The sequence below is a fragment of the Conger conger genome, chromosome 14 (assembly GCF_963514075.1).
Source record: "Conger conger chromosome 14, fConCon1.1, whole genome shotgun sequence".
In the NCBI taxonomy this organism is placed as follows: Eukaryota; Metazoa; Chordata; class Actinopteri; order Anguilliformes; family Congridae; genus Conger; species Conger conger.
The window spans coordinates 520,688-531,436 of record NC_083773.1 but is presented as its reverse complement, the minus strand read 5'-3'; the positions used below and the strand labels follow the sequence as shown (position 1 = coordinate 531,436).

At 42.4% G+C, this 10,749-nt stretch overlaps 1 protein-coding gene across 1 annotated transcript; it reads right to left on the bottom strand.

Moving 5' to 3' along the window:
- Window positions 1–2,403: 2,403 nt before the first annotated feature.
- il19l (interleukin 19 like) lies at window positions 2,404–6,748 on the bottom strand. Its single transcript, XM_061219912.1, has 6 exons — window positions 6,716–6,748; window positions 6,261–6,429; window positions 4,289–4,351; window positions 3,529–3,681; window positions 2,573–2,647; window positions 2,404–2,487 (listed from the first exon to the last, which is right to left on the bottom strand). The coding sequence occupies exons 2-6, from the start codon at window positions 6,414–6,416 to the stop codon at window positions 2,404–2,406; spliced, it is 531 nt and encodes a 176-aa protein (XP_061075896.1). The 5' UTR covers window positions 6,417–6,429; window positions 6,716–6,748.
- Window positions 6,749–10,749: the final 4,001 nt, after the last annotated feature.

Genomic DNA, 10,749 nt, shown 5'->3' with positions numbered 1-10,749 from the left:
CTAACTCAGTAATCCTGCTTTGTGGGTTTTGCTCAGTGCAGTTATCCAGCTAACTCAGTAATCCTGCTTTGTGGGTTTTACTCACTGCAGTTATCCAGCTAACTCAGTAATCCTGCTCTGTGGGTTTTACTCAGTGCAGTTATCCAGCTAACTCAGTAATCCTGCTTTGTGGGTTTTACTCACTGCAGTTATCCAGCTAACTCAGTAATCCTGCTCTGTGGGTTTTACTCAGTGCAGTTATCCAGCTAACTCAGTAGTCCTGTTGTGTGGGTTTTACTCAGTGCAGTTATCCAGCTAACTCAGTAATCCTGCTTTCTGGGTTTTACTCAGTGCAGTTATGTGGCTAACTCAGTAATCCTGCTTTGTGGGTTTTACTCAGTGCTGTTATGCGGCTAACTCAGTAATCCTGCTTTGTGGGTTTTACTCAGTGCAGTTATCCAGCTAACTCAGTAATCCTGCTTTGTGGGTTTTACTCAGTGCAGTTATCCAGCTAACTCAGTAATCATGCTCTGTGGGTTTTACTCAGTGCAGTTATCCAGCTAACTCAGTAATCATGTTGTGTGGGTTTTACTCAGTGCAGTTATCCAGCTAACTCAGTAATCCTGCTTTCTGGGTTTTACTCAGTGCAGTTATGTGGCTAACTCAGTAATCCTGCTTTCTGGGTTTTACTCAGTGCAGTTATCCAGCAAACTCAGTAATCCTGCTTTGTTTGTCACGTTTCAGGTCTGTCTTGCCTTGTTTTATGTTTATTCATTTTGTCTTAGTCACGTATTGTCTTATCATGTATTATGTTAGTCTAGGTTCGTCATGTTGTTTAGTTTATTTTCTTGTTACGATAAATTGTCTTGTCATGTGTAGTTATGTTTCTGTTACGATTATTTTACCTTGTTATGTTGAGTGGTTATCGTTTTAGTTCGTTTAGTGTTATGTTTTGATTTATGTTTATTGTTACCCAGACCGTGCTTTCTGATTATTTATTGTTTTATTGGCTAGATCTACGTGTGTGGACTTTGCTTGTTTTGACTACGCTCCTCGGATTCGTCCCGAATAAAGCCCTGACGGGACTTTATTTTACTATTGTTTCTGAGTCGTGCATTTTGGGTCCAACCCCCACGCACCCGTCTCATTGTGGGTTTTATTCAGTGCAGTTATCCAGCTAACTCAGTAATCCTGCTTTGTGGGTTTTACTCAGTGCTGTTATGCGGCTAACTCAGTAATCCTGCTTTGTGGGTTTTACTCAGTGCAGTTATCCAGCTAACTCAGTAATCCTGCTTTCTGGGTTTTACTCAGTGCAGTTATCCAGCGAACTCAGTTATCCTGCTTTGTGGGTTTTACTCGGTGCAGTTATCCAGCTAATTCAGTAATCCTGCTCTGTGGGTTTTACTCAGTACAGTTATGTGGCTAACTCAGTTATCCTGCTTCCTGATACACCTCCCTGGTCTCCAGTGTTAGCAAGGTTTCCAAAATCTTTCCAAGTTACCAGTCAATCGAAAAGTCTTGGAATAGAACATATGTGACTACTGTCCTGTAATGGCACACAGCCCAGACAAAATGGATTTGGGGGAGAAAAGAATGCTCAAGCTAGGTTTTGAAACAGCTGGTAGCTGGTTGACCAGTTCAGACCTGCTCCATACTGAACATGGTTCAACCAGTGTGTTTGTGTGTGTTAATTTTATATATAAACATACAATAATTGTACTTCATTAATCCCTATAAATACTGGTATTTTATAGCATACTTTGAACCATGAACTAACTGTTAACTGATATCGTAAGCATTAGAAAAGGTAATAAAATAGCTAGTCCTAGTATGTTTGTTTTCAAACGTCAAACAGTGACAGAATTAAAATGTACTCAATATAGCTCAATAATTGTTTTAAATACATGCAAACAGAAATGTACAAATTAAATGAAAGTTTTTAAAAAAAAGCATTTTTATTTATTGTTTCTTTCAGCGACAGTTTAAAAAAAAAGTTTCCCATGAACAAATACAATGGCTATAACATGATTGGATAATCCATCATGTAAACACAGAAGCAACACAGTTAATAAATTAAGACTAATAACTTATTATGTTACATAAATTATACAATCTTTCTGTATATATATATATATATATATTTTTTTTATTTCCCTTCCTTTGGAAGAATTCATGTGCGGCTGACATACTGAAAGTGCCTGATCATTAACTCCCCCCAGATCAACCAAATAATAATAATATTACTATTACTACTACTACTACTGCTACTCCAATACTAATAATAAATATATTTTTTAAATAAGGTTTTAATATATTACTGTATTAATAAATATAACTCTTAAATTACAGTGTGGTGAGTGTGCTGTGTCTGACAGGTCCACTTGACAGCCATTTTGTCTTCCTCTGCTCGGTCAGGAGTGAGGCCTAGAAATGGTGGAAGCTGTCCATCCAGTCCAGCAGACAGTCCAGCTCCCCCATGGCCTTCACTGCCGCCTCCTTCTGGCTCAGCTGCAGAGCACCATGGGTAATTAGCACATCTGGGTGATTATCACATCTGGCACAAGCCCCGCCCCCACACAGTCAGGTGACCTACCTTCTCAAAGCCGGCCTGAATGACTGAGAACGTGTGGCTGGTGTGTTCCTCACAGTGACACTGCATCTGGGCATGCTGAACAGAACAGAAGAGCACACCGTCATGACAGATACACGCTGACACACACACTGACACAGACCAATACACACTGATACACACACTGACACAGACCAATACACACTGATACACACACTGACACAGACCAATACACACTGATACACACACTGACACAGACCAATACACACTGACACAGACCAATACACACTGACACAAACCAATACACACTGAAACCCTGAAACACACATCAGGCTATTAACCTCGGTCCTACAGAACAACTCCAATTATCTTTATTCTGTGACTGTCCACAGGGTGGCAGTGTTGTGACTGCTGTTAGTTACCTCTGATTGCAAAGGGATCATTGGTGTAATTTATGCCATTCTGGCAAACATTCACTACAGTGCATGGCAGGTTTGGACCCTGTGTTTGGACCTGCAGACCAGAAATCTGCAGACCTTTGACCCTGTGTTCAGACCCTGTGTTGGGACCCTGTGTTTGGACCTTTGACCCTGTGTTCAGACCCTGTGTTTGGACCCTGTGTTCAGACCCTGTGTTTGGACCCTGTGTTTGGACCTTTGACCCTGTGTTCAGACCCTGTGTTCAGACCCTGTGTTTGGACCCTGTGTTTGGACCATGTGTTCAGACCCTGTGTTTGGACCCTGTGTTTGGACCTTTGACCCTGTGTTCAGACCCTGTGTTTGGACCCTGTGTTCAGACCCTGTGTTTGGACCATGTGTTCAGACCCTGTGTCCGGACCCTGTCTCTGGACCCTGTGTTTGGTGTGCTTGTAGAATCTTAAAACAGATTCTGCTCCATGGCAGACTTTACCTTTGTGTTGGGGTGGGTGAGGGACACACACACACACACACACACTCACACACACACACAGCTGTACTCACACACTGACGCAGGTCCTTCTTGATACTGAGGAACGAGTTGGCCAGGTTGCTGGTGGTTCGGCGCAGGTGGGCTTGTGCCGTGCTGTAGCTGCTGAAAACGCGCTCCACGTAGAACCTCAGCAGCATGCGCAGGAAGCAGCAGCTCTCCGCAGCCTGGGGGGGCAGGGGGGCAGGGCGTGAGACTACAGGGCGTGTCCCTCCCCCAGGCTAAAATCTGCTGTGTGTCTAATCACACAAGTGTAACACTCGTGGAGGGATATTAGGCTCTTGATTCCCATTGGTCTTTTAACAGCCAAAGCAAGTGTAATGAAATAGTCTGAAAGTAAACTTATTGAATAGTAGCTGTGAGAGGTAGGTTGGTAGACTTTGTCAATTTCAGTTTCCATATTAATTGTTAAGAAAATATCACCAGTAAATATGAAACAGCATAAAATACTATTTGATATACAGTACATGAGCAAACCAGATTATATTCCTGGTGCGTTGATACACTGTATTGTTTTTGATTCAACAATGACAATTTTTAAAAATTAACAACCCATACACGCACACATACACACATGTACACACATACACACATGCACGCACACGTACACATGCACACACACACACACACACACACATACATGTGCGCACACACACACACACACATACACGTGCGCGCACACATGCACGCACGCACATGTACACATATACGCACACACATACACGCACACACGCAAGCACACACACACACACTGACACACACACACACATGTACCTTCACTTCTTTCATGGTGTGTGACTTGAGAAGCCTCAGGCCCATATGCTTGTCCTCCATCAGCTGTAGAGATAAAAATCACAGCATCACTTCCTGTCCTCAGATAAACCTGTGACATCACTTCCTGTCCTCAGATAAAGCTGTGATATCACTTCCTATCCTCAGATAAACCTGTGATATCACTTCCTGTCCTCAGATAAACCTGTGATATCACTTCCTGTCCTCAGATAAACCTGTGATATCACTTCCTGTCCTCAGATAAACCTGTGATATCACTTCCTGTCCTCAGAGGAAGCTGTGACACGGAGGAGCCTGTGGTCACGTGACCATGGGCCTGTGCTTGGGCAGATTCAGGTTGCTTCCCTGCTGGGGTGGACCCACAGTGAGTGTGTGAGTGTGTGTGTGTGTGTGTGTGTGTGTGTGTGTGTGTGTGTGTGTGTGTGTGTGTGTGTGTGAGTGTGTGTGTGAGTGTGTGACTGTATGCTGCAGGGGTGGACCCACAGTGAGTGTGTGAGTGTGTGTGTGTGTGTGTGTGTGTGTGTGTGTGTGAGTGTGTGACTGTATGCTGCAGGGGTGGACCCACAGTGAGTGTGTGAGTGTGTGTGTGTGTGTGTGTGTGTGTGTGTGTGTGTGTGTGTGTGTGTGTGTGTGTGTGACTGTATGCTGCAGGGGTGGACTCACAGTGAGTGTGTGTGTGCGTGTGTGTGTGTGTGTGTGTGTGTGTGTGTGTGTGTGTGTGTGTGAGTGTGTGACTGTATGCTGCAGGGGTGGACTCACAGTGAGTGTGTGTGTGCGTGTGTGAGTGTGTTTCTGTGTGTGAGTGTGTGTGTGCATGCATGCATGCGTGTGTGTGTGTCACATGACTGATGTCAGTGTGTGAAAGATCCAGCCATGGCCTTCAGGGAAACTGACTCGGATACCTTAAAGAATTTCCGCTGACGTTTGGGACACACCTGTGTAATTTCCTTAGCCACGCCCCTTAAGGAAGTGCAGTACATCACTGTCAGACCAGCACTACGTGTGCGTGTGTGTGGGTGTGTGTGTGTGTGTGTGCGCACGTGAGTGTGTATGTGTATGTGTGAGCACACTGCTACCTGATCAGCTGACTCTGAGTTAACAGAACATTAAGATACGCTGGCATATTAGAAGAATGTTATCATGACATTCATAATAATATTTATCTACTAAACACAATGACAGAATATGTACGTCTGCCTTTAACTCTGTTACATACACTCACTGAACTTCATAAGGTATTTATTACATTTATTAGACTACTTTTTTACTTAATGGTAAAAAAAATGCTGCTGTAGCCCTTCCATTTACAGTTATGATGCGTTGTGTGTTCAGAGATACTCTTCTGCTTACCACTGTTGTAATGTGTGGTTATTTGCGTCACTGTCACCTTTCTGTCAGCTTTGACCAGTCTGGCCCTTCTGCTCTGACCTCTCTCATTAACAACTGCTGCACACTGGATGTTTTTTGTTTTTCATACCATTCTCTGCAAACTCAAGATCCTATTTCTTGAACCTCTTGACCATTTCTGTATGCTTTTATGCATTTAGTTGCTTCCAGATGATTGGCTGATTACATATTTCCATTAACAAGCTGGTGTACAGGTGTACCTAATAAAATGATCATAGATTGTACCGTTGAATAACAAGTGTTGCTTATATTCTGTATTTAATGCAGTTAAACGCATATGGCTGAATGAGTAATTGGAATCAATTAAGACAGCATTAATTGGTTGGAATGAATATCTGCATATACATGGACCTCTTTGGCAACAAGTTTGAGACCACTTGTGTAGGGTATATTTGGTGAGTGTAATAGAGGCGCAGGGTATTTTTGGTGAGTGTAATAGAGGCGCAGGGTATATTTGGTGAGTGTAATAGAGGCGCAGGGTATTTTTGGTGAGTGTAATAGAGGCGCAGGGTATATTTGGTGAGTGTAGGTGATGTCAGATACTCACCACGCTTTGGTGGATCTCGCTGATGGACTTCTTCAGCTCGTGAGTGTGGACGCTGATCACGCAGTTTCCCAGGTGAAGCTGGCGGCCATCAGCGACCAGCAGACAGGAAGTCAGCAGTGCTAAGAGCAGCAGACGGGAAACAGCCCTGGTGGCCATGGTGTGCAGTAACCTGGAATCACATTCAATCACCGTCATAATCACTGACTCACTGCCTTTAGACTGGTTAAGCTTACATACGGAATACATAACATTCATTTTTATGTTATTAACTTTTATTAGCTTTTTTTCCTCACTATCTTTTTCAGTTTGTCTCAGTTCAGTTAACTTAATGGAATACGAATAAGCATATATTTGACAAATTGTGCAGATGATTCCAAACAGCTGGATAACTAAAAAAAACGATCATTTTAAATGTAACGTTTTATTGTTATGACACATTAATGATTTTTGTTTACCTTTGTGAGTGTTGCTGTTTCTGAGCCGTTAGTGTGCAGAGTCGGTCTGTGTGGCCATGGCTCCTGCAGCTGCCTTATATGCTGCAGGCCGGAGGAAGGCTCAGGGAAGTGTTGGCTGGGGCTTTACGTGTCTGGGTGTGTGTGTGTGTGTGTGTGTGTGTGTTAGGGAGGGGAAGTCCCAGCACGGCTGCTTCAGTAATCTGCAGGGAACTGGGGGGAGGGGCTTAATTCTTAATTGCTGTGATGGAAAGGATGCTGAGATATATTAATGTGTTTCCTGGAATATTTTGAGTTCCACCTGGGGGTATCAGAGCCAGGTTAGCTTTCTGCAGCGTCTAGCACAGAATATGTCTCTGTGTTTTTGTCTCTTGTACTATTTTTTTTTTTCCACAAACAAAAGGAAAAGTAGTCTTTTTCCCAAAGATATGGGGGTATAGGTAGGACATCCAACTAAATCATATGTCTGAGAAATGTCATGTGAAGTTCGAGTGTGATATAAAATAATATATACATTATGGATATACACTCAGTGAGAACTTTATTGGGTAGACCTGTACACCAGCTTGTCAATGCAACCAGTCAATGCAATCAGCAATATTTAATCAGCAATCATGTGGCAGTAACTAAATGCATAAAAGCATGCAGATGTGTTCAAGAGGTTCAGCTGTTTTTCAGACCAAATGTCAGAATGGGGAAGAAATCTGATCTAAGTGACTTTGACTGTGGAATGTTTGTTGCTGCCAGACAGGGTGGTTTGAGTATCTCAGAAACTGCTGAACCCCTGGGATTTTCAACATCCAGTGAGCAGCAGTTCTGCAGACAGAAACACCTTGTTAATGAGTGAGGGCAGAGGAGAATGTCCAGACTGGTCAAAGCTGACATGAAGACAACAATAATGCAAATAGCCACACATTACAACAGTGGTGTGCAGAAGAGCATCTCTGAACACACAACACCTCAAACCTCTAAGTGGATAGGCTATAGCAGCGGAAGACTAAATACGTCTAAAAAATAAGTCTAATAAATACCGAATAAAGTGCTCACTGAGAGTACATGTGAAATGCTAACTTTAATATTAACACATCCCTGATAACCCCTGGTGCACTTTCAGCACACTCCTAGAGGGAATCACGCTCTTAATGTGGGCTCAGATGGTTACCAAGTGCTTCGCAGGTCAGATTAAAAATGCAACTATTTTGTACATTCTTTCATGTAGCACTGAGAAATATGATTCACCCTCCCATTATGTCTAACTCTCATCAGCCACACATGTCCTTGAGCGTCATTCACTAATCCCGCTCTTTACTGACGTGAGATGACGTCACATCAAGGTATGGGAAGTGAGCCACTTCAAAATCAAACTTTCTGCCAAAAGGAAGTGCTCTGGAAGGTAGACGGTTTTTTAGAAGTGACGTTTTGTGTTTCCTGGTGATGCTGTGAAAGCTGCTGATGTAATGATATTCCCAAACAGGTCCCTCAGCATTCCACACTTTCCCAGTCGAGTCGTTGCAGCGGATTTCGGAAATTCATAATCTGGCGAGCCTGCGTATTTTTATGCGGAAGATGGAAACTCCTCCATGTTCACGCGTGCGGCGCAGCTGGGGAATCAGCGCTGTGTGGCATGTTATGGCGTATAGGACAGAGCAGTGCTGGGGAAACTTCTCTGAAAGCACAATTACTTCACACTGAACATAGCTGACCTGCAGCAAGTCACCCTAAAGAGAAATGCAGTTTTCCAAATAACAAAATTACAAAAATAAAGTTGAGAATACTTTGTAAAAAAAAAACATTAGGCTATCAAAAATCTCCAGACATGACCCGCATGTGCGACCATCTCAGCTCATGAATTGGGGGGACATGTCCCCGAATATTGGAAACCGTTAAACTTGTTCCACTGTCCCCAAGTCATTGGTGGGTTGAGGGCAGATCAACCAATCACAGCGTTGGTTATCCATACAGGGTTCCCTGCCCGGAACTCCGGTTGGTCGGTGGGTGTGGTCCGTTGGCTGAGTGTCGGTAACTGTGCGCAGCGCAGCCTAAGGTTACTTCTAGGTGAGCTGGTTTACATAAAATAAAATAAAATTATACCACTATTTTTAACTCAGGCCAAGTTGATAAGGCAGTCCCCTTCCTGAACATGTGAAGAGAGGCAGGTGCTTAGGGTGCTAACAGATTAATTGTTAGAGTAGCGATCGGAACAGTGGAAGGTTTTATACTTCTGCGTTATCTGCATAGTTTGCGTGATTCGTGTTGTGCGGCACTCGCGATGAGGGAAATACTTAATACTTATAGTGGCGTCTCGTGAGCTCAAAATTGGTGGGGCGCAAAACTTTCCTTTAAACCAATCATTGATCTCATACTGTTTTCTTTAATTTTCCTTGATTAACAAATGTGTCGATGACTAATCAATCAGGAATTAACACGCGATTAATACAATTTACAAAAATCAGTTTTAATCACTATGCAGTGGCGGAGACTTCCCTGATGTTCCTTGAGTAGACTATCCATACAACGATTAATTCACAATATACTCAGTGCCGTCAGATACAGCCAGCTCTCCTCCGTTAGGTATTATTTAGTAGCCTATGCCTTATCCATTTCATTATATTTGCATTACGAAATCGTGCCCATTTTATCAACATTATTTGCGGACACATGTAGACTTCTTTCTCCGCAGTCCGCAATCAATAAACTGGGGTGGAAATGATCTGCAATGCGTAGATTGTAAACTGGCATTGCTGGTCATTCTGAAAGCTAACGCGGTAGAGTGATGTGGACTTTTTTTGTTGGCTAGGCTACTTAGTGGTTAATTGCTTAGCCCCATCATTGAAACGTTTGTTAATCAAGATAATTGAATTAAAACGGGATGAAGTCAATGATTAGTTTAAAGGAAAGTTTTGCGTCCCACCAATCCTGAGCTCACGAGACGCCACTGCTTATACTATAGTTACATCAGGTCATTAGATTTCGTTACTGACCTTGATGTAGACAAAACGATTAGCTTTTAACCGTACTTGTCCAGTTATCCAGAATAATGCAAGACAGAGCTGCACTAGAATATAATGCATAAATGCCAACAGTTAATACAATATAGCACCTTAAATTCATATTCCAAACCTAATAAATACTGCACCAATGACTAGAAAAATGCTTAGCTGAGTTAATCTTGTTGCAAATAAGATAATAATAAAAGCAATATTTATCCGCATATTTAATGTTTATTACTTTGCTGTGCCTGGTGATCTGTTGCTATGGTTGCGTCTCGCAGAAGCCAGAGGCACCTGTCAAAGTGACACTACATCACCGGTCAACCAATCATCAGCTGTGCCGCGTATGTGGGCATTTGTTGCCAAGTACACACTTCTAAACTCTTGGGGTGGCAAGTCCAATGGGCCTATTCATATTTGACTTGTTTTTCCTGTTACAGATACATTTGAGATAATTTCAGAAGCTCACATTTCAATCAATAATGTCCCACCACATAAAATGACTGAGAAATAGAAATTGTGCGTTTTAGTTTGTATGTACACCCAGTGAATGTATGTGCACACAGTGAATGTATGCACACACAGTGAACACTAGGGGGCGTCGATACGATGTGAAGCAATGGCCACCCTGCCTTCGTCACTCTGGGGAAACTGCAGTCGATACACTCTTGTGTGCACGCGAGTTTAGGATTATTTTTGAATTATTATTTGAGTTATAACTCTAAAAATTCAAGGACTATACCTTTCTAAAGTTCATGTGTAAACAATCAACTTAAATTCAGTACATTTTCTCTATCACATTGGGATAATTAGATCCATTACATTCATCACACAACACACCCCAACCGCTTTCTTAATTTATTTTTTATTGTACAAAGTAAAACTATCAGCCCCTCCAGGCACTGCCACTGAGTATAACTTCATAACACACAACAACTTTATCATTCTGAACCAATAACTCACACACACAGATATAACTATCATTCTGAACCCAATAACTCACACACACAGGTTTGTAAGAATTTACCAGATGTATTCAGTGTGTGA